Consider the following 24,738-nt stretch of genomic DNA (forward strand, 5'->3'; position numbering starts at 1 on the left):
ATTTCTATCGTTCGATTCGATAGGTTTGGAGTGTAATTTTTGCTAGGGCGATTCGTGGAAGGAAATAATCTCCTGGCTCGATCGCGCTTTCCACGATCGGATCAGTGCAATGGGGTTGCTGCAACGAGGATCCATGTCGAGATCACTCTCGATGCTCTTTACGCTGGCCGTTCCGCGCAGGTAATGTCTTCCGTGGAACGAGGAAACACGCGTTTCGAGGCGTGGTCTGAATGGTAACGTAACCACTTCGGCGTCGGGTAAACGCGTGCATGAACGTACCTGGCCAATCGCCTGTTATACAACTGGAATTCATGCTGCATAATCCGCGCCGTGCCAGTTTTATCCTGGCCACGTTGCATTTGCGTACCATTAATGCGATAATAATCGACTCTTACAGGTGTTGATTGCGAAAATTTCGCCGCGTTTCATTATTGGCCAGCGCCGAGCCGCGCGCATAACCTGTTATGCTATTAGCGTGAACGCAGAGGCCGTGCAGCGCACTTTATATCGTCTAACGACGTAATGTCCGCGTTTGAATAAAATTGATTTATTATTTATTAGCATGGCTCGTTGTTGCGCGCTCGATGATGCATGGAGTTTTCAAGGAACTTCACGGTGCGTGATGATGGATTCGCGATGGGACAATCTAGGGTGATCGTAGAGGGCCTGTTGTGTTGGCTTATTGTAAAGGTGATGGGCTGAGATAAGTTTCTAAAGCTTTGTCCTGCCCTGCATTTAATGGCGCACGGACAATAGTTGGATGGGGTTATGGCTATCAGGGAGCTCTATTAATGTGGATGGTGTAGATTCATCGTAGCTCAAGGGGAAACTGATTGCGTTCGCTTGATGAAGATAGGAGCAAGTTATCGGTGACCTGAGATCGGTTTCTGAAAGTATAGGCGCCCATAATGGTGTGAGGACATTCGATGCTAAATTACCACCAGGTCATCTTGGGCTTATGCAAGCTGGCTCATTTGTTTGTGACTATGCAATCACAAGTGTCTGCTAGTTGAAACGTCTAGGATTAGTTCTAGGTGAAATTTCCTACGTGCAATTGATTAGATTGTTGATGTATGGGTTCAGAATGAAGTAAAAAGTATATAATTACATTACTAATATAGTAAATTTATAAAATATTCAGTCTTGGGTAATGTCTCAATATCGATTATATACAAGAATGCATACTTCAAGCACTGTCACTAAAAATCAACAAAGATCCGAATCGAATTCTAATAAAAAAAGAAATGCTAAGAACTATAATTAAGTTTCGGACAAAATTAAACCGAAGAGTGCTTAAAGATTAATTCAAGATTTTTACAGAACAGTATCTACCTACCAGTCACTAGCACGTAAATCTTGACACATAAAAAGTGCCCTTCTCCAGCCAACGAACTGCTTAGAAGCGCTCTTCCCACTTAAGAGTCAAACACGTCGCGGCGATTTTTCATAAGATACACGATTTTATATTGCGATCTCCAAAAGACCAGCCATATTTGGCACCAGCCCCCGCCCAGCCCGAAAACGAGCACCGTGACGTGTCTGGGTTTTTTCTGCCACATCGCTAAGTGTATCGCGCCTTTCGTATGAATCAGCCGGATAAAACTAAAAAACTCCCAGGAATTTGCATAACATCGTTATTTGTCGGACGATGTCTGGCGACACCGACTCGAAACAAATTCCAGCGAGTGCGACAAGTGCTGCACAAGCGTCCTTGCTGCACCCCACGCAGAGAAATTGTAATGTGTACACGTCGGTGGTGCATTCCGGGCCAGTGCGTGTGCATTCACAGCTATAGAGATAGGACGATCGGTGATTATCGTGCTGCTGTTACATTCCTACAGAGAGGGGATGGTGTCGAACGAGTAATTGCTCTGTGAATTTTATGCGTTGATAGACCCTTTCGAGTGAATTGGTCACGAAATGGCTCAATCGCGAGAAGACGATGTTCCTTTATGGCCAGTTAGCGAACTTTAGAACGTATGCAAATGAAACGTGGACGTAGTGTGTTAATCATCGATCGATGAAATTAAATTAGCAATTTGTTCTTTAGAGTATCCCTCTGTGCAGTGATGCAAATTGAAGTAGAAGATGAAGGAAGAAAAATACTAAATAAATAAAAATTATTACAAAATTTGGAATAAACCTACAGTAACTCATAGATTCGTTTACTTATACATATATGAATATTCAAGACGTTAAATAACTGTACAAACAACTGTAGTATACTTTCTCTTTATCTGCCGTATTTCCTGTTGTCGAATTTAACTCCTGCTCAATCTCCTCCATTTTAGTACAAAAGATCAAATATCTCTAAAATTCGAATACCTGAATTTATGAGTCACTGTATTCTATACCCCAAATTAATCACTTGCAAGTGGCGATTAGACTTGAAAAAATGTTTCCATACTTCTTTCTCAACGCAGAAAATATTTATAGAATGTGTAAAAAATATACAAAAATAACTATTTTATAAATAAAACAAGTATGAATCCAATCCTCAAGAACTCAGAATAACATATAAATAATATTATTATTATCTCCAAACCAATGCTCAGATTATTTCCTGCTACATAACCATTATTACCTTCACGCGGCACGAATTCCACCCCAGAAAATAGCACAAGAATGTACTCCTAGCTTTCCCCGCGCATCAAACCGATCGAATAATTAGAAACAGAAATACGCACGTGGAAAATGCGAAACGTTCCATTATCTCAACGTACTTACGCCCACCTCGCGAGATCACGGGGCTCGATTAACGTCCGCGGTTTTTTTTATTTCTGTCCTGGTGGTGCGTGCTCTGAAAAAGGAGAGAAAGGAGTCCGTTCGTTTTTCTCGTGCTCGTAGACGACACGAGGACCACGGAGGACGAGGAGGACGAGAAGGACTCGCCCTGTCTGGACCAAGGTGAGAACTCGTTACGTTGCTACATTAAGTCCCGGTTGATTTATGCGCCAGCGTGGTGACCATGTGTCGGGCACCTGTACGCGCAGTTTTATGATAAATAACGCGCCGCGGAACGAAAAGCAAGCCTCAGATCGGCCGCGGTGTCCTTGGCCAGGGAAAGGTAGGTTCGTCGTACCTGGTCGGCGATTTCTGGAAAAACGGAGTCGAGGTCTACGTCCGACTCTGACGCGGCTCGGGCTAATAATACAGTTAATTAGAATAATTTCTTGAAATCCTGCCAAGCGATCGTGTAGAAAGGCACCGGCTGTAAATGGTAAACAGGTGGGCGGCGTTGCTCGCATGCACGTTCCTGAATGATCGACGGGGAATGGGGAAAGGAACGCAACCTTTTTAATCCGTCATCGTTCGTTTCAAAGCAAAGTGCAATCGGCTGAGATCACTTGCCGACCGTTTAGACGGAGCGTATTCATCAATTGTCGAGCTGCTGAAACGTACGAGATCTGAGAAGAATGTGGAACGGTCGTACACGGCTAGCCATCCATCCCTTCGTAAGATCTCTAGCGAGAACGCTGACGAGCGAGGATTTTATAAGTCTCTTGGGATACTAATTAATGCGGTTTTTATAGAAAGCGCGAAACGGAGGGATGACTGACACGGCAGGAGCGGAGAACGGTACATTGACAGAGCGTGTCTGTCGAACGGCAATTAGCGAGGAATTGGCACCTTCTCGAGCTATTTTAAAGGATTCTCAGAACGTATTCCGCCGTTTTAATCGAACTGTGTCAGCGGCCGCCTCTGTGGAGCGAATCCGTGCTTCGATGCTCGATAAAATTCGTTCTAATCATTCCAATCCTATTCCGTCAGGGAAGTATTTAGAAAGGAATGTAGAACGTTAGAGTCATCGAGTTCGTCCAAATTTTGTGCATGGAATAGATTGCAGATGAGATGTAGTATGTGTTCGCATTTTTCGAAGCAATCATATAGATCATGAAAAATGTGAATTGTTATGAAAGAGTTACATTTCCTAAAACTGGAAACAATCGCGATAAATGGTACTGCTCTGTCACTTTTTGTGGTCGTGGATTTGTCTTGAAATAAAATTTTAATATTATACTGTATGTACCTGATATATCTGTGGTTATAAGTCAAAGTGACCTATGTCACATTTTCAAAAAATTCGAGTTGAGGTTTTAATTGACACATGGAATATAGAATTTATATTTTCAGAAGATAGAAAAGGCATTAAAAGAATTTTTTCAACTAAAAATAAAAGTTTAAAAAAAATACAAATTCATAAAACTTAGCTAAACATAGCTGAACAAAAGCTATAACTTAGGCCATTTTGTCTTACAACCACAGATATTATTCTACACGTTGTGCTTACATTAATTGAATACAAAATCGGGGTAAAATTTATGACTCCAATATTGTACTCTTTTGTTAGTATTTTATAAAAAGAAAAAAAATACTGAATTAAGCCAGGAATTTCTGAACTTTTGCATAGGACAATTCATCCTGAGGAAGATCCACAACGAGGACGTTGAAAAGGGAAGAAAGAAGAGGTAGCAGACAGTGTCTGGTGGTGCACCGGTAGTTAGGACCGGGTTGGCACCTTTGTTCGGCTACTTTAAGGCGATGTCAAGAGGGACCAAAAGGCATTTGGCACCGGACACAATCGATCGCATATTCCATCGGTCGTTCTCCCTATAAATATAGATCAGGGATGCCAGGTACATCGCGTCAGAGGCCCCTCTTTGGCGATACTCCATACGATCGTGCTCATCGTGACGACGACCTTTACGATTTAGCCAGAGAAGAGATAATTATATGGTGCTGCATTTAGGGAAGTCGGTCTCTTGTGAAACCGAAGACTCTTTTAACCCTAGCTCCGATCATGTGAGCCACAGACGATTTACCGTGAGTATCAACTTTGTCAAGAGCTAAAGCATTAACTGTGGAGGCATATAAAAACCATAATTAGTGCATAATTGAATTGGCGAATTAAAGAACACTACAAGTTCAAAAACATTTTTAGATATTCGATCCCAACATGTAGTTCTATGCATTTTATACCTATATCTGGAGCTCAGAATCAGAGTGTAAGTCTACTTGATTTCTTTATGATTTAATTTTTAGATTATTTGAGAATAGCTAATTTTGGACTTCCACTGTTCTTCAACTCATCGATTCAATTATATTCTAAATATTCCTTATTTTCTTCAATTACTAATTCCTTGTGGTCCTCAACTCTGTTTCGATGGTTTTCAAAATCGTGTCTACTTGAAAACTGAAAACAGTGTTATAAACGTCTATACCTACTTCCTTATAGTCCTTTCCCCCATACCGCATGGTAAATAATTTTAGCTAAATGTACTTTAATCGTGCCTAGAAAAAACGAGTAGAACAATAACACGAGTGATGTCAGAAATGGGCGAGCAAGAAAGTTATCTCCCAAGAAATAATTCGCGACAAATTGTTCTCGATAGAACGTTCCATGTAGCCGTGTCTGGATGTCTCTTTAACCAGCGCGGAATGTATTATCGTGCCACGTAATTTTCCAACTTGAGTAATACCGGAATAATCGTGAATCAGAGAAGCACTTTGTTATCTTCGAGGAGACACGGCGCCAGGGTGTAGTACCAGCCTGAAATCTTGAAGACGTTCCAATTCGCTGGGTAGCAAACGTTGCACTACTCGTTCCTTCGTCTGCTACCCTAAATGCTTATTAGTCATATCCCCCGAGTAACGATTTCATTACAGTTCCTTGCGCAACGAATTTATTGGTCGACCCATCTGCCACGTTTCTGCGACGCCGTCTACGCGAGCATCCATTGAAAAACTTTCTCAAATATATAACACACACGGTTACGTCAGGCGTAAAACCAGGGAATACTCGTAAAACAAAATGTTTATTTTGGTTGCTTGTTAATGGCTCATTGAATGAGGTGATAGGCAGGCCGTATTGAGTTAATTGTTTTATACCACTCGGGGTGCCTTAACCTTCCTTTTCTTTTTTATAAGAACTCGTTTCACGGAGAGACATTAAACTTGGTTAATGTATGAATTGCCCCTTTTTGTCGGAACAATATCAATAAATTAGCAATAAATGCGTTATGTGTAGCCATTAAATGAAACAGTCGCTTGTATAAAAAACAATTAGTTCCTGTACTTTGCGAGTACTTAGCGTACTTAGTGAGTCGTTCGAAGGAACAGAATGAAAGTAAAATTTGAAACCATTGGTAAAAACAGATTTGAAATTCGATTCTTTTTGGTGTAAGAAACGTGTACGGTGAAAGATTCTCAGGATCCTGTAAGTACTTGCTCTTTAGAGGAACTGATTAAACTCATGAGGAACCCTAAAGAAATTAACATACTGCTTCCGAGAGGCCATAAGCAAGGTTGAGTAAAGTCAAGATGAATTGCACCCTGTATGCACACACAGATGCGTTATGTAAATTTACGATAAACTGGCGCCACTGTGTGTTCTCTTCCAAGTGCAGGAGCAGCAAGGAACCGCTGCAGGAGAGGAAGAATAGCTGCATTAACTTTTCCGAGGAATTTAACATTCAGAGAAGTTAGCCGACGAAATTACAGTTTCATTACTTAAGAACCAGAAGAATCTCTCAAGCGAGACAGCTTTCTGTTTGCTTATACTGAGGACCTTCTCTATACTTAGCTACAAGTCATTAAAAACATTTAGAAAGCAAACAGTTATGATTCTAAACTCAGTAGGAAGGAAATATTGTTACGTTACAGGAAGAATTTCTATAAATAAGCAAGATTAATAACCTTTTAAGCGCTTCATAAGGAAGGCTAAGGCTAAATAAATAAAATCCTAATAAAATCATATATCTCCCTAAAATCATTTTTATCGTATGTTTTTCATCATTTCTTGATCAAATTATAGCGTGTATTATTATTCACCGTTTGGTTTCACACCGTTCCCTTTTTCTGGAAGTTGTACGCATGTCGCTGCAACGGTGCATTGTACGCAGGATGCACGTACACACGTAGTTGCATACGTGGGTCGAAGTAACCATGAGTCGTGGGAACTGGGCTCACGGGAAAGTTTTTCTTCTCATAGAGCAATTAACGTTAGAAATTCGCGAACACAAAGTCCTGGCTCAAAAAATGCATCTATATACTTCATATACTTTTTCTCTGCCTTCATTTCGCAATAATAATGTATTAAACTTAAGCCATTATTATTGCAAAATGAAGGTAGGTCGGACATTTTGTGCTTTAATTTGGATCTCCTACCACCCTTTAAAATATCAAAAGCTATATTTGTTACAATCTGTATAATACACTCATGAGAACGAATCGATTCGTCAATAATACGTGGAATCTCGCGCCTCATCAGCATTCTACAATAACACCACCCAAAGTGCTCAAAGACAATTGCGCCGCCTGACCGAAGCATCAATGAGAGGAAGAAATCCGCGCTTCATTGCCAAGGATCTCCGTGCCCCGACTACCGAACAGCGGCGACGATGATCCTTGACGTCCTTGGTAGAATCGTGTCTACTTTCCATGTGGCATCGGGGCAGCTTCGACGAAACAATGGCGCAGTGGTGGTGTTACGAAGGTGCACACTATTGTAAGGCGCAGCGCATTTCGTCACGGTGTCTGGAACGGGTCGCAGGAGGAGAAAGGAAGAGTATCGAATATCTAGAACAAGGTGGGTCGTGAGGCTAGCGCGCTGGAGAATGGAATACTACACAGTGTCGATTCACAATAAGACAGGTGGCTCGTTTGCGCGAGCCCCTCGCGTTCCATGCGCCCCCCGATCGCTGTTTTCAAGGCGTTACTTTTACTCCTGGCTGTTATGCATTGCCGTAAAACACTGCTACGAATTAACCGGTTGCCGCTATTGTCAGGCTCCTCTGGCCAAGCAGCTCGTCCCGTGGGAGAGGAAGCGCAGAGGCACAGCGGAAGGGAAACTCTGTCGATTCTGCAAAGATGGTGCAGGTAATAGTACGTTGAAGATGATTTCCGCGGCAACGTTACGCACGGCTCTGCGTCCACGCTGCCCGTTTAATGGCAAATATTTCATCGACCGTCGTACGCTGAAAGGGAGCTGCATAATTATATCGTAACTGCAAGTTTCGGTAATAAACGTCAATCGCTTCGCAGCGCCTTCCGGGCGTGTTAAAATTCTATGCGTACAATCGGGGAACCTTATGCTTTAGCTGCCTGTAATAGTACGTCAAGGTTACTTGTTTCAGTAATGGACATTTTTCTGCGTTTGATATATTATCAAATGAATGGCACGGTGTATGGTACTGTAATATGCTTTTATGTACATTTGTGAGCGGAAGTTTTATTTTATCGTACAATTACTGGTTTCATTCACTGCGGGTATGATATACGAAGTGCTCGACGACAGGTGTCAGAAATTTCGATGCACGATTGTACATAATAAAATAAGGCGAAAATTAAGAATGACAGAGTAATTAATTGTGAACACTGGCACTTATTCTTCTGGTTTTGCTATGTCTGACTTGTGACTTATTCTACTGACTTCGCTGTGTCTGTCCAGGTTACTGCACGTCGGCAGTAGAATGAATCCTCAATCAGACATACAGCACGCGAATTTTAGACATTTTTAGAATTAATAACTCTAGATCAAAGCCCCAAAGATATTTTTATCATTCTTGATTTTTATCCTATTTTGACACGTAGAATCACCTCTAATAATTTGTAACTCCTGTTCTCGAACATTTCTTTTATGCATTGAAGACCCAAAGTGCGAGGAATGCGATTCTTTTGCATAACTTTGCATAACTGGCAAGGAAACATATATCATGTGCTGCTACTACTAGCATGTAACGTAAAATATTTTTTATTATATTTCGACATTCGACTCGAAAACGCAGCGATCGAAACGTGGCCCCTGCATATGAAATAAAGTGGAAACACGCGTATGTTAATATGTAACTACGAAATATCAGAAGCGAAAGTAAAATTGCCCATCTGAAGGTTTGCCACGTTCGGCTACTGGAACGAGAAAAATTATGCAACGCTGGGCAACCTGTATAAATGACATTTAGAGGCGTGGAAGCCGTCTAACGATTACGCGAGCGCCCATGTGTGCGCTTCTGTGCGTGTGTTTCTTTATTACGTCAAGTAACATGCACCGCCTTGTGTAAGAACCCGAGTAACACGGGACGACCTTTATGTACTCTCGATTCCGCGGGGAAACCAGAAGACTTTGAAGTCGTACTACGTCTGAACCCGCTAATACTGGAAAATATTTCCCCCAACTTCGCTCGTTGTTTCATTCCGAGGGTTATCTCGATGGCATTTGCTTTAATTTAACGCTGTGCTCAGGATTAACTGAGCTAACTGCGTTTCGCGAATCAGTGCGGTTTCTCTGTGAACTGTGGTACATTAATGTCATCTAAGATCTTTCTGCAGCGTTGGTTAAATACGCGAAACTATGTCAGACGATAAGACAAGCGTACGTATTCTCAAGGAATTTCACATGTGATACCGAGGGATAGCGTATGTCATTTAAAGAAACCAGAGTAATCTTGTTAGAATGGAAACGGTGATTTACGACGATAGATCGCGATATCGGGACTCTCAGTTTGCACTTAGCGCTATTAAATTCTTCCAGGGATCCTGTATGATCAGTCACCGAATGACAATATTCTCTACGAAGAACATTGCTCGAGTAGAGGAAGAAGAAACCTGGGAATAAATCAAGATTCTTGCATCACGTTCCAGCAACTTCTTTTATCGAACATCTCCATACTCCTATTTATCACATTGGCAGACAACACCCGCGGTACTCAGGACTCTAGCGATATCCTGTGTTTTAACCGAGCACCTTTCACCGTTTCAGCAAACGTCGGAGATAGAAAAAGTAACGGTGCAGTTCCGTTAAGACGGCCGCGAGAACCGTGCATTCTTTTCAGTGATGGCCCGTGACGCATTAATCTGGCAGCAGCTGAAAGCTGAATGTTAATGTATCAATTTTTAGCTGCAGCCACTTTGTTACAAGTTAATTTATCGAAAGTCCTATTATATACTATAATATATCTAAAAATTGAAGGAATTTTTATTTCAGATAATCCACCTCCAAATAGTAATGGTCACTGTAACACACTTTCAATAAAATGCCTTCAGGGTGCCAGCTGTATTTTCTATACTCATTTTTTGTATGAGAAAAATATATAGATTCATTAAGAAATGCTACATATAGGCAAGAAAAGGTTTACCCAAAAAAGTTCAACAGTTTTTCTTCAAAAAATTCCCAAAGGTATCTGTGTTTTGAATGCTTTTGAGCAAGCATCCTCCCTTAATGCAACTATTTGCATGGCTCTCACGGGTGCGTGAAACATCGGCGGTTCGCGTGTTTTACACGAGGACGAGACACCTCTGCCAGCCGAGCACCTCACCAGCTGCAATCGGATATTCCTGTCGACGCTATGCTACTCTAATGGGCGGTACCGGTAGTCCTAGCAAGTATATTATTCTATCTTAGATCACAAGGTAACTACTATTTAACTATCGATTACGAACCTTGACTGTCACGAGCGAGGTTACACCTACGCCTCGATGCAGCTACGATCCTCGAATTCCTTCGCTGACCGCCGCGATCCGACTGAACAAGATCCACCTAGGGATTTTTCCGCGATCGGAATGATGTTAAAAGATGCGCGTTAAGAAGAGTGAAACGAATTACGGGCACGAGGAATCTGCGGAACTTCGTGAATTTGTGTGATAATACTGTTATACGAATCGCGAAGATGGTTTCTTGCAGACGACTGCTGAGTATCTTCGTGGATGGTCTTCTGATGAGCTCGAACTGAGGACGTGGAGGTATTTTGCACGTGTTGAATTTCTAGACTACCTAACGATAAGATAATGGAATAATTGAGAATTGAATATATCAGTTTGAATGACGTTTGATTCTAAGAAAGGTGTAGTATTACTTAGGAACGTCATCTGATTTAATTAGAGCACACAGCATTGTGTCTCTATCTATCCAGTGTAAAATCGGACTCTCCCTGTGTTGCTATTCTTCTATGCCTAGTACTAGTACTCCAAATTGAAAAAAAAAGACAAAAGTTCCTCAGAAGAAACGCATTTGCTAAAACTGATTATCGCATTAGGTTATTGACTGTCTTAAATGCGTTCCATATTCTCTCCAGGTGGTCTTCCGGCACGTCCACAAGAAGTGTCGCGGCATTCTCTCGCGTCCTTCACCTCAAGATAGAGGGGAGTAGCCCTCGCCTCGGACAGTCGGTCGGGTTTTATTTTCATGCTTTCGGTCGGCGCTCGTGCAATTGCATAACGGTCACGCACACGCACGGAAGCCACACGCAAACGACACGCACAGCCGCGCAACACGGCCGACTCTTTTCGCTCGACTCTGTTCTTGGCTCATAAGAATGCAGCCGCAGAGGCGCTCCGAAAACAAGCTAACCGGATTATCGATTTGTCTTAATAACGAAGACCAGGTTCTGATAACCAGGGATCCGTATTGGCTCCAACGTCTCTGCCTTTCCCATCGCTGACTAAATTACGAACATTCATGCTCATCATAATTGATCGATCAACGGGTCGAATCAACGAAGGATTCTATTCTCATCGTCATCAATCTTCCCAGGAACTAGCCGTAACGATTTGCTAACTCGGACGGTATCTCGGGAACACCATCGCGAGGATCGCGCGCTCGTCTCGCTGAAAATATTCTTGCGTCAGTGAAAACCGATGGCAGCGATGTATGAACTGGTAATTCGTCGTGTAAACGCGTCGAGCCGAACAACTATCCGTTTCAACCGCGCGCATCGTCGTCGTTGTTGGTCCTCCAGTTGTGCAATCCTAGATAAAGGCGAGACCTTTCGGAGCGAGTAAACGTATGCTGAACACGCGTACCGCAACATTCAGGTAACAGGCTAGTGTCCAGTCATGGGGTCAGACATTCCTTGTATTATGTAACTGACATCTCGTCCGATATACCGTTTTATCGCGAGGATCGACGTTCTAACGCCACCCTTTCTTTCGCTTTCTCCAGAGAATTGCTACAAGTTCTCTCGCGAGAACTCATAAGCTGAATCATTTGACTGTTCTTTCTAGCCAAATGGACGGTGTGAATGTAGTTGCAATTATTAGATACAGTTTTTACTGGTTGCAGTAAAACGTTGCTAATGTGAATTTAAGTACATCTGATGCGGCTACGAAATGGTGAAATAAGTGAAAGTGAGTCTTCTATCAGTATCAGTCTGGGGAGTGATGAGAGTATAGTAGAGAGCAATGTTAATTTTCTTCGGTTCTATTTCTTTTGATAATCTAATGAAGATATACTTCGATTCTTTTTGCATAGTTCACAATCAAAGAGGGTTTTAAGTGGATCACTTTTCAGCTTCCATTAGCTCGTAAACCTACTTCCAACTTTTAGATCGAATACGTCCAATAAAATCATTTTTTTTACTTAGAAGTGAAAACTAGTAGTACTTGTAAAATATTGAGGAGGTGTGAAAATAAAATTAGTCTCCTATAGATACAGTCGAATCTCGATAACTCGAACCTCTTTAACTCGAAAATCTCTATAATAAAATTTTGTTCACACCACATTTCGCTACGCTGTGAAAATCTCTGCAAATCGAAATAAAACTTTAACTCGAATTATTTATCACACACTTAGGTGCACTTTTTACCCCCATAACTCGGATTTAGAATAATCAAACCTCTACGAGTCGAAGTTTACCTCTATAAATCAAACTTTTATCGTGCGCTACCTCAATAACTCGAGTTTATAGGTATATGTCCTAATTTATCAAACAAATGAATGCTAGAAGACATAACATGAAACATTGTGTGTCTCTACTCTTCCATTCATAACACTTTCCAAGTTAAAATTGAATTTTTCTCTATTTAAATTATTACAATGAGCACATTATTAACTCTAGTACAAATCCTCTATAAGTCAAATTTTCGTATATTAAATCTCTCTTACTCGAAAACTTCGATAAGTCGAAACCTCCATAACTCAAAGGTTTTATCTCTTCCCTTGAGATTCGAGTTACGAAGGTTCGACTGTAATTAAAAAAATAGTAAAGAGAACAAGACATTTTGTTATTCTATTACTAAAAGTTTCACGAGGTTTGTCTGAATGTATCTACCTGTCGCTCAATTAAAACATATTCTGTCGAGAGAAAACAAGTTCGTCTGGCAGCTTCTATTGTTCGCCTATTGTCGTGAAGTTTATTTAATGGCATGATTCTTGGATCGACTTAGAAAAGCCATTCGTTTCGCGGTCGTTTTGCGGCAGCAGAAAGGCACAAAGTTGCATAATCATCGGCGTATAGCGGTACACCGCCCGGGAAGAGCTACCCATCCGGCATGTAATGACTTTACACTATCCTTCAAAAGTAATAGTAAACAGGCACCCCGATCACGAGCAACCTGAATGAGTGCATAAAAATAAGAAAACCAGGCACGATCTGTCATCACATCCAATCACGTACCCCTCAGGACCGTAAGCCCTATTTTACGCCTTCGAATCGCCGCCAGATTAGAATGCAGGTATTAGGCGTGTCCTCGTAAAATGCACGGAAATCTTACCGATTCGTCGCGCATTGTCCCAATTGTGTTACGAGCCGCGATACCGTTAGGTATTGTGGGTGCTGTCGAACTACTTATAAAGGAACAGCTTTTATATCAGAGACACACTGGTAGATGCATCTCAAATTTAAAGGAAATTATAATAATTGAAATTTCCAAATTTTTCAAAGCAGAAGCTGAATACAGAAATTCAGAGTCTGTGTTGCTAAAAGAAATGGAATAAAATATAAAAATATAGGCACTGTTTCGCAATGCGGGATATTATACCTACATTTTAAATATCTACTTAGAATTTTATAATTTAATGTCAAGAGAATAATCCCAAAGGCCAACCACTTAATTTCGGATTTCCGACCTTCACACTTTTACTGCGCATGCATCTTTGAGAGCCTGTTCAATCGGTTGGAATTCCATTAAAAAGAACGTGATTACATAAGGCCTCGGAGGAATTCTCTGCTATCTCTCGAATCTTCGTTCGATCCTCATTCTCGCGGCGAACCTATCGCAACGTCGTGACCCGTCGGTTGCTATTTAACTGTACTTTCCATGCACTATTTAGCCGCGCGACAGTCTCACTCGCGAATTCCACCCCGCCTCGCGGAACGACGTTCCTTGGGACCGCGTTCCAGATTCGTTGTCGGAAGCTCGCGCGCCTCGCGACGTCTCATTTCAGCCGGCTGATACACCGCATGGACGCCTCGGCAGGGAGTGGAAAGAAGCAGCTCGCGGGCCGACATTAAAAGCGACGCCACGTTGGGAAGCGTTACCTGTCAGCGTCGCAGTTACTCTAACTGTGCCTGGTACTTACGCAGAAATCAACTGTTCCCCCGGCATTGTCATTTTTCTCGGTCGCTCGCCGTGTAATTTACGTCGAGGACAAAAGAGGAGGATTCCTCGTGCATACCGCCGCGACCTCCGCGGATTCCTTGACGCGAAACGGGGAGGCGAAGAAACGCGTGCGCGCGCGCGACCGAGCGGGCGCACTCACGAGGCGCATCGTCAGGTGCATGTGCCGTGACTGCAGGAGCCCCGTAGCGACGCTCAAGCAGGTGCATCCACGTCGTGGACTCGTGCCAACGGTATCGCGTGTGTGTTTTTGCACCTTAAGGACCTCAAGGATGAGGTCAACGACACCTCCGTATTGCGGATGATGACGACAGCAGGTATCGACAGCTGAACTGATTGTTCTTGGCCATCTGACCCCCTTACAGCCTTCATGCAATGGATTACGTATCTGGACAGTGTGTCGACCTTTCGTGTGCACTGTATCGTTTCTAATACATCACAGGTTTTGATAATTTGTAGATATTGTTATTAGAAAGATAACTTTGCGTTCTATTTTTTTTTAAAATAGATTTTTATGGATACATTTGTAGGATCATTTTACTACTTATTTTTGTATACAGAGGAAGTAATTAAAGTGTAGATAAAAAGTTTTTTTTTTATTGAGAATGAAGAAACATCTGGGTACAAGTACTTGTACTAACATTAGATTCAATATTGTAACTTGAATATTTCATCTATGAGTCCCTTTGCTATTTTCTGGGAAGCCAAGATATTATTCTTGAATGTGTCATTTAAATAAAGAAAATTAAGACAGTTAATACATGTACCACGTCATGGAACGTAACCTACTAATTACTTGAAGTACACCACTGCGTTTCAAAATTATTTACCCAGCCAGAAGTTCGATAAAGAAAGTTGGACAGGAGAATGAACAGAACTGTCTTCACCAAGTTACCTCGATAAATTACATGAAAAGTTTTTGCGCGAGCTAGCCGTGTTAACATCCCCGCGCACGAAGTAATGATACTATTCCTGACTTTCACTGTAACGACAACCTTGTCGAAAGACGAAGGCTGAAACCTCGTGTACCCCATTTGCAATTATTTGTCACCCGTGTTTACGCATAACTATTAATGATAATTGTTGCGTACGGAGGACACATTTACGCGGTAACTACATCATGTTCCGCATCGCTTATTCCAGCTGTCCCCATTTGCCACTGGCTCATTTTCAACGTTTTCCCTGGGCTTCCGCGAAGCATCAAGACAATTTATTGGTATACGAATGGCATTAATTGTGAGTTCTGTTACGTTTTCGCCAAATCGCTTGACATTGAACGATGAACAGTCACACCCACCGAGTTCTTTTCACTGGCACCAGAATGACCGCAGCGCCAAGAATGCGTCCGAACTTCCCACTGTCGCACGAATTTATTATTTGAAAATTTAATTAAGTTCGTACGTCACTTTGGCAGGCGGCGTATATTGGCAATCTCGCCTGTTGTCTCGCCTATAATTAAAATCTCAAGTCTACTGTCAAAATCGAGATTATTCATGCGGTGTCAAGCTTCGCCTCTTCACTAAAGTGCCTATATTTACATAGTCATTTAAACTATGCAGAATGAGGGTCTTTAAATATTTTCACGATGCAACGACTCCTTATTTAGTTACTCGTACATGGACGATATAAATTGCTCTTGATTTATGAGTTTTACGTTTAATACTTTGAAGCTGACAATGGAATAGGGTTGAGAACCATTTTGTGACGCCCAACGTTAGTATCGACGGACAAATCGATAGAAATGCGGAACGTGCCACGCCAACGACAGGAAGCGTTTTGAATGAACAGGGAAACGTAGGTAGGTGAAACCACCTCCGACCGAGATCGGTGAAAACAAGATTCAAGCAGCTATGAAACGCAGGTAGACATGATACGAAGAGCTAAGAAGGTCAGCTGGAAGTAAGTACAAAGCCTACAGGCTGCTGCCAAAAGATTTAATCTCCTCTGGACTGCATTGTTGCAGTCCCCTAAAACGTTTAAGGATAATGGAGCTCTGTGGAGCAGTTCTCATTGTTAGCTTTGTAGTGACGTTCTATCTCATGATTTCACATGGTTGCTAAAAGCGATAGTGTGCCAGATTTATTGAAATTAATCAATTTTAAATTTGACATTTAAAATGAAATTACATCAATAAATTCTACTTTATATAAAATATAGCAAATATAGCCTTCGATATTTTAAGGGGTGGTAGGAGATCCAAACTGAAGCACAAAATATCCTATAACATAGTGATCTGCCTTCGTTTTGAAATAATAATGCCTTAAAGTTAACATACGTATATACTAAACTAACAATCAGAGAATTCTATAATTTTATAGATGCATTGAAGGCCAAAAATAAAGCAAAAAATTCTTAACACATTTTGTTGCACCTCTCACGGTTTAATTTTTATAAAACTTTAAAAATCCAAGATGTTTATAAGAAATGAGTTAAAAATTAAACCATAAGAGATACGACAAAATGTATTAAGACTTCTTTTCGATGCATCTGTAAAGTCACAGAACCCTCTGATAGTTTAGCAATTAGATATGCTAATTTTAAAGCATTATTATTATAAAACGAAAGCTGAAAGAACACAACTTACATATTTCATGAAAAAATATGATATACATATTTCATGAAATTTCATGAAATTAAATTTGCACGTATCAAAAATTCCGTGCATAGTGTGGGGAATGAGTATCAGCCGTTATCATCGTGATTGAAATTTCTGCGCAGCAGTCGAGTGTGCCACGACTGCGTGCACGCTTCTTCACGCATTTTAATCACCCCATCGAGATGGAAATATTATTTCGGCCGCGTACGGTGAATGAGTCGCGCAAAATCGTTCGTTCCAACATCCTGGAATTCCTAATAAGCGTTTAGTGTATCGGTACTGTGCACAGTCTACCTTTCTAATAGTTGGAATGCCGCGAGGAAATTGTACGGTGTAGCTGCGCGTTTAAATTGCGCGTGGTCTATGGTTCTATCAGCCGCTTACACTCGTTTGTCCGATTGTCTAATGAGACTTTAATCGTTCGCAGATTAAATGTAAATTACGATTCAGCGTACGCACCATTTCCACCTCGCTTTCCCTCCAATGAGTCGCGCGAAGATATATGTTTTCCGAGAACGTATCGCGCCCCGACACGCTCAAGCGATTTCGTTTAACGAGGAGAATGCTTGGCTAAGTGTTTCAGACGAGGATCCCTAAATGCAGATGCTTTTAAAAGTCGATGCCACGATTAATGCCCAACACTCTGCATCCAGAATCTTGATAAAGGCTGAGTTTACGATGCGGATATAATTTATTGCGTCGGTATGCTTACACCGGCAATGAAAATGTCTAATTTAGACATTTAAATTTAATAATTAAAATTTAACATTTAATTAATATTTAAGAATACTCTGAAGATGGAATTTAGATAATCATTGTAGAATAACACAGAATAGCTTTCACAATAGAAGACATGTAAGTCTTGAATGCGGTACAAATTCTCGTTTTAACAGCGATCCAAATGAACTTTCTTCTTAGCTATAAAACCCTTTATATTCGAACGTTTGACATTTACCTTCGTCATAAATTCAGTTTCCCGTCAGGCATAGTTCGGAATTCGTTTCATATGTCAGAGTTAACAGCACTTCGAAATGTAAACGAGGAATTAGCAAAGGCTCGCTCATCGACATCGAATTCATCCTAGCTTCGTTACGTGACAGGGCGAACTATTGTCATCTATTGTCGCCGGATATCCGACGTTTCCTGCAGAATTCAATACGTCGCATTGTCCTATTATTCTGTAAATGTTGGAGAAGCCTGGTACACACAAAACGACCGTGGTTCGACAGTGAAGCTCGAATTTTAACATTTCATCGAGCTACGTGAATTGTATAATTTTCAACGAAATTAATTTATCCCAACAGGAGAGTAAATACTACAGTGTCTTTAGAAAGTCGAGACCAGTTCATAAAAATGCAGACGACATTTTCTTCTAATACGTGTTTTCCTTAATTAAACTGGAACACCATTCACGCGTGTTACGTCGTTGCATATATTAACATTAATGTGCATTTTGAATGTCTGCAAAGGTCGCTTGTGTACCGTTGTTAAACCCAATTTACATAAACCAACAGACTATCGTTGCACCAATTTACCTGGCGACACATTCTCAATCATGTCACGTCTCGTGATAAAGGTGAGGCAAGCACCTGTTACTTTGATAAGTAATCCCTCTTGTTATCGATCGCGACAGTTTCAGGGATTAGACTCGACGGAATTTTTAGACCCCAAGAATGCGGCGAAGCACCCCAACAACCGTCTCCGTAGTATTGATTGAAATACTCCATCCCCCACAGACAATGTTTGCAGAGGGGATTTACCCCCTCGCTCGTCTGGCACCCCAACTTCTCTGCAAATTCCTGCAAACCTTACTCGATGTACTACAGGGTATGTAATCTGCTTCTCTTATTCAATATATAAATTTTAAAGTGTTGGACACTACTTTGAAATTTTGTAAAAGTATCATCACTTTAAATATTTACTCACATCGTATAGAAAATTAGGAAAAAATTGGTAAAAGAACTTTACAAAAAAAGAAAAACTATTGATAATACATAATAGATGAATTAAAAAATCTGAGGTCAATGTTGATAGATTTAGACAAATAAAATTCTAATGGAAATATATTTTGCTTTATACTTTGGAGTTACTTTCACATACCTATTTACTTAATATAAAATATTAATTTTATTCTGTGTGAAAAAAGTAGTATTAGTAAGCGTTTATTCACAAGGTTGAAGCTTTTCCAAGTCAGTTGTTATTGATCGCGACGCCTCATATCTAAAGTTCTCAAAGGGTATTCACCCTCCATTCTTACCAAGCCAAGTGGTGTACAGAATCATGAAGGGTGCACACATTACGTAATAAGAGACTAATATTCCCCACACTGTTGACAAACATTACACACGTTCCTCTCTCTCTTTCATTTCGTGTCATTAATCGCAAAGTTGCGTTGCGTTTTTTTGAAGGAGTTTCTGAGTTATTTTATAATTTCATTTTCTTATCGTTTTCCATTTCCTACATTACGCTATTCAATGTAAATTTTCCCGAGTGTCTACTGTGTCAGTAATGTGAATACATATTTTCTTTGTTTTTCTCGCTGATAAAATTTTGCAAGTTATGCATATAATATTTGTCTGTGAAAAACTTTCTGCATCCTATAATTTCTCTTCTTTGCATTATCACAAACTTTGTTATAACATAAATAGAAGAAAGACTCTGTCAGTTCGCTTTATTATAATTCAGGCTTAATTCTCACGGTGCGCTGTCGAGCACTTACGAAAAGGAAATCCTCCGAGGGGGCTAGATATGGGAAGCGTGAGAAATTCCTTTTTTGCATCACACTGAATTTCCACGAGAAAAGAAAGAAGAGGTGAATGAATGTCGGCGAGAAAAGCGAGTGCATGAACAACTCTGTTAAAAGAAAATTACAGCAAAAAGAACGGTTAATTTTCTAAATATTTTTTTCTATTTCGATATAAAAGCCTTGAGAAAACAACATTTTTTAATTAAGAAAGTAATAATGTACGTTCTGGATAATCGAGTAAACATATGAAGTATCTGCTTATTGAATCAACAGCTTAAAGTAATTTTAGGATGAAGAAGAAGCCTCCTAAAATACAAGCTTTGGAGAGACACTAAAAGCGAAGAAAATGCGCTGGAAAAGTGACGGAGGCATGTGGGTGTGAAGCGGCGCTAGAAGCGGACTGTTTGCACGAGAGGAGAAAAAAGAGCTAGCTTGTGATGATACTGCAAAGAGGACGTAGTCACGCCTATCCTGTTAACTCTTTCAAGCGGCGTAATGACTTTTCACGTATAAACGAAAATTAACACCTTTGCTATAATCCGTTTCATACTTACAAATCATCAGTAAAATTAAATTAAGTAATAGAACCGTAGAAATGAAACTAGTTTTAGCTCGTTTAGGTTTAAACTGGGGCGCTAATAAATATCTTTAAAAAAAAGAGAAAGTAATAATATGAAATAATATATTGGAAATCATATATATTCTATTTTATTTCCCTATATCATCAAGATTATCTGCTTCTATTTTATAGTAATTATTTTACTGCAGCTAGACTAAATGAACTTCTGAAATGAATACCTATCAGAAAATATATTTTCCAGTACTTATGTCTTCGTTAGATAGATATTAGAGCGTCATTTGTTCCACAAGGTGCAACGAAAGAATGCAACAAGAAACGATACCGCAAAAGGAGGATGGCTATTTGCGCGAGAAATGTGACAGGAAAAAATCCCACGCTGCAATAAACGAGGACATTCTACACCTCCTTTGCCATTACAAGAGTTCCCTCAACTGTATCTTGTTAACTCCTAGTGCAGAGATCTGCGTGCGAATGTGTTTCTTTCTCTTATGCATCCCTGATTTCCATTTTTATGTGAAACCAGTGTGCATTTTAATTACCATAAGACGATCTTGCACTAGTGAAACAAATTTTATTTACCTTTTTCCACAGGTTTACGAACCTTACCATTATATATGCAAAGTACAGTTTCCTCTGTTCATCTCCAGCTTTTGAATTGACTGCACTAAACCCAACTGATAAGACTTTAGATTAAAGAGACAAGACCAGGAACAGATGTACTGCAACTGTTTGATGTGTATATTATGTAAATCTTCCAACTGGCGTCATGACACGACCAGAGTGTTGAAATAGATCGAAAGCTGCTACACAAAATTTAGCATTGAACGACGATATATTGAATTTAAAATTAGTCAGCACAGAATGGAGAAAATTACTTGAATATTTGAAACTATTTTAAAAATATAATTTAGGACATAACAGAAAACTGTTTGCAAGATATTAATCACTCTCAGACACTATTAGAAATTTTAGACTCGATCTTTTCAGCTAGTCAACAAATATAACTGTAAATTACATAGAATTGCAGAAGAAGATAGTACTCTATTAATGAGATGAAATACTTCTAATCGATCATTTCTATAGAAGCAGATGTATTCACATAATATGAAAATTACTGGGCTTAGAGAATTGAAGACTTTAATGAATGGTCAAGACATGAACTCCCATTGATTTCCCAGTGTTCGAAGCTGTAAGTGTAGTCAAGTGCATTCAGCAGATCCCGTGATTCCGTTCGTTCGAGATGCCTCAACGTAAGTCACGGTAGATCGAGCAAAGACTACCGTATTATTTAATAGACTCCTCGAAAGTCAACGTCTGCGTATGCAGATACGAAGGCAAATTTAATCTCTCAAACGAAAATATTTTCAAACGTAAAACGATTCGATTGTCTCATCACTGAGACGTACATTATATTATCTCGAAACGATCAAAAATAGACGTATCTTAAGCGATGCGCAGCCTACATTCTGTAACTAGTGGCAAACCGGTTTCTAAATGAACGGAATACGTGTTTTGATATCGATGCGTTAGTTTACATGTCATACGGAGACCAGGAGTCGTTGCACTTTAAGTGAAGCTTTCTAAGTTTTTCATTCCTCATGTTACCAGCATAAAACAATCTGTCCGAGTGACAATTTAATAAGAGACTGTTCACAGAAAGTGTTAAAATACTATTAAAGATAAGAAATCGTAAAGCGACACTAAAGTGTTTAAAACTCTATCTAAAAAGGATAAAACTAGTTTACATTGTATATTTTATGATTCTATCATTATTCAATCTGCAAGGAGACAAAGCGTAACGGTTGAAAACGCTTTGCACACAGTAGACACGGAGCAGACATTACAGATAGTCTCTGTTCCGAGCGTAGGCTTTTCGAGCACGCACGACTCCAGTTAAACGCGTCTGAGACTTCGAGACTCACGATGGCGCCTATTGTGGAAACAATAGACAAGTTTCTGTCATATCACTCTATGCGTATACACGCGTGAAATCCTCCTTTGTGCTCTTTCGAGGGGGGTAAACTCCACTCAGATTTCCCCTCTATAACTACATACAATAGAATAGTGATGTGATGAACTTGCAAACTCTGACGCTCCTAACGGACGAGTGAATTCTGTCACTCTCGTAGACAATACATATTTCAGATACATTTAGTAACTTTGTCACATCGACTACAACAGTACAATGAAGTTCAACAAAAAGCATGTGACATAGAATCAGACTAAAATTGAATCTGTGGGTTGAAGAAAGGTGCCATGTTTAAAATTAGCCATTTTAATCCTTTGCACTCGGCGATTCTGATTTTGATTGATTCATTCTGTTCCCTACTTCAGACTACTTATTAATCGAAAATTATACGACAAAGGCAGCAATCGATTTTTCAGAGACGTCAACGCCGCCAACCTTGACTCTCGCAATAAATACTTTTCTCCTTATTGCATCGTTGCAGCAACTCGACAAAGCACGCAGTTAATCGCGTCCTCGAGCGCGTGGGCTTGCCTCGCAGCAGAATCGACTAATGCGCATATTCCGCGATGGATCTTCCGACTTCTGGAAACCTGATTAATAAAAACGATACACAGACGCGAGATGAATCACGAGGAAATTCTGCAACGTCATAGCGAAGCGGCTCGCGTGACGGATGGTCGCTGCAACCGACCGCGAGAGGGATAAGTGACCGTCGACCATTGTTGTCCAGCTAATTTGTTACGACTCTTCGAGCTTTTTACGCATTAGCGAGCTGCCACGGAGTACGAGGAACTGCGTGACCGTGTGCTACGGTCACCCTCGTGCGTCGACCTCTTCTGGTCTACTTACCAGGACCTAAGTAAATTTATTAAGTAGATAGGGCACGAAGGAGGCGCAACATACATCTATGGAATCGTCGAAACGCGCTTCGACTCGGCTGCAACGTAATAACCGGTTAGAGAAGATAATTTCTCGATTGATTTCTCCGATCCACTGTTCACTTCAGATAAATGCCACATTGTTCGTAGAAGGCTACACTGTTCTTAGAATGCCACATTGTTCATCATCACTGCATTGTGAAATTAATGTCGGAACGATAAGGGGCAGCTTCTAAGGCCTATAATCAACCTCTAACCCATATCACGGCTGTAGGAGTCCGGAGGTATTAGAAAGCAGGGAAACAAATTGGAAAATTGTAGCCTATTTGGCGAGGCTTCCTCACTTTCTCGGAAACCATCGTCAAGTTTTCGTGTTTCAGGCGATTCCACCTAAGGGCTCGAGCAATTGTGAAAAGCTGATGACCCATTCGCAACGCTTCTTGTTCCCGTACGCAAATCACGAGAAATCAGCCTAACAAGTTTCTCCTTCATTTTTCCGCGAACGTGTTCCTCAGTTCGCGTCGTCTATTTCGTTCTATTAATGAACCCTATATCCCGTCTAATTAGGAAACATCGACAGTGACGTGGAGCGTTCGAGAACACCGAGACGCTTCTAATCTCTGTCGAGGATCTGCGATTTAATTAACGATCGATTCGCGGTTTTCGTACGAGCGTTGTAAAAACGTAAAACTCGAGGACGCACGCGCTGCATTCAGAGCAAAATGTAGGATGGCACGGTCGGCTTTCTAAATTTGTATCAAACGGCGTCACTTTCACCGCGTGATCGATAAATCGCGGGATGCAACCCATTGGTATCCATGAGAGAAAACACACCATGGATCGGCTATTTTTCGCAATAACCGCTGCACTAAGTTGCCCGTGGATCGATAAGTTCGAAGATCGAGCGCTCGATTCTGTTAATCTATCACACCCGGAAAGATTCACGATTACAGACGTTCCTTGCTCGCTATGGAGCTTGAAAATCGAGACCGATCTGTTTTCGTACCCAGGTGTTTCGTAATGATAGACCCACGAACAGAGTAGTTAAATATTATACAACTTCCATTATAGGAAAGCGGCACGTTGACGATGTTATTCGAGTGGTAATACTTTGGTATGAGGCTGGTGCTTCAAATTTGAATGAACTATATTATAGTTAGATAGAGAGTGAAAATACTGGCGAGAGAAAGAGAAATTTTCCAGGAGAAAATTGTGACTTTGATACGGTTGACATAAGAGGGTTATTAGAAATGGATACATTTCGAAAGGAATTTTATATAATTTGTTATGTAAAAAGAATAGGTGTTATTTGAATGAAGAAAAATTATTTAGTGGTTTTGACATAATATGAGTAACAAAAAATGAAGGAAACACATCTGGATCTCTGCTATTGAGATATCCTGACTAACCGTGATGAAATTGGAATTCAGTGTTTAAAATGAGGCAGTGTTCTCTGTCAAAAAATATAGTTGCACATCGTATTAAGACTTGGTTCTCAAAGTTTCGAAACTTGCAGTCGACCACTGCGAGAGGCTATCGATATCTGCATCAAGATGTGTTGCAACTGCTTTCCATAACAAGCATTATCTGATACCATATGGTGTACGAACTAATAAATATACACGTATACTAGAACTT

General features: G+C 40.5%; 2 protein-coding genes across 4 annotated transcripts in view; one reads left to right on the top strand and one right to left on the bottom strand.

Annotated features, from left to right (window-relative positions):
* Smash (smallish) overlaps positions 1 to 24,738 on the bottom strand; it is a 140,195-nt gene that overhangs the window by 109,509 nt on the left and 5,948 nt on the right. The window lies entirely within an intron of this gene.
* LOC143186257 (uncharacterized) lies at positions 3,331 to 3,898 on the top strand. Its single transcript, XM_076389828.1, has 3 exons — positions 3,331 to 3,455; positions 3,534 to 3,775; positions 3,841 to 3,898. The coding sequence occupies exons 1-3, from the start codon at positions 3,417 to 3,419 to the stop codon at positions 3,896 to 3,898; spliced, it is 339 nt and encodes a 112-aa protein (XP_076245943.1). The 5' UTR covers positions 3,331 to 3,416.

The sequence above is a fragment of the Calliopsis andreniformis genome, chromosome 12 (assembly GCF_051401765.1).
Source record: "Calliopsis andreniformis isolate RMS-2024a chromosome 12, iyCalAndr_principal, whole genome shotgun sequence".
NCBI classification, from domain to species: domain Eukaryota; kingdom Metazoa; phylum Arthropoda; class Insecta; order Hymenoptera; family Andrenidae; genus Calliopsis; species Calliopsis andreniformis.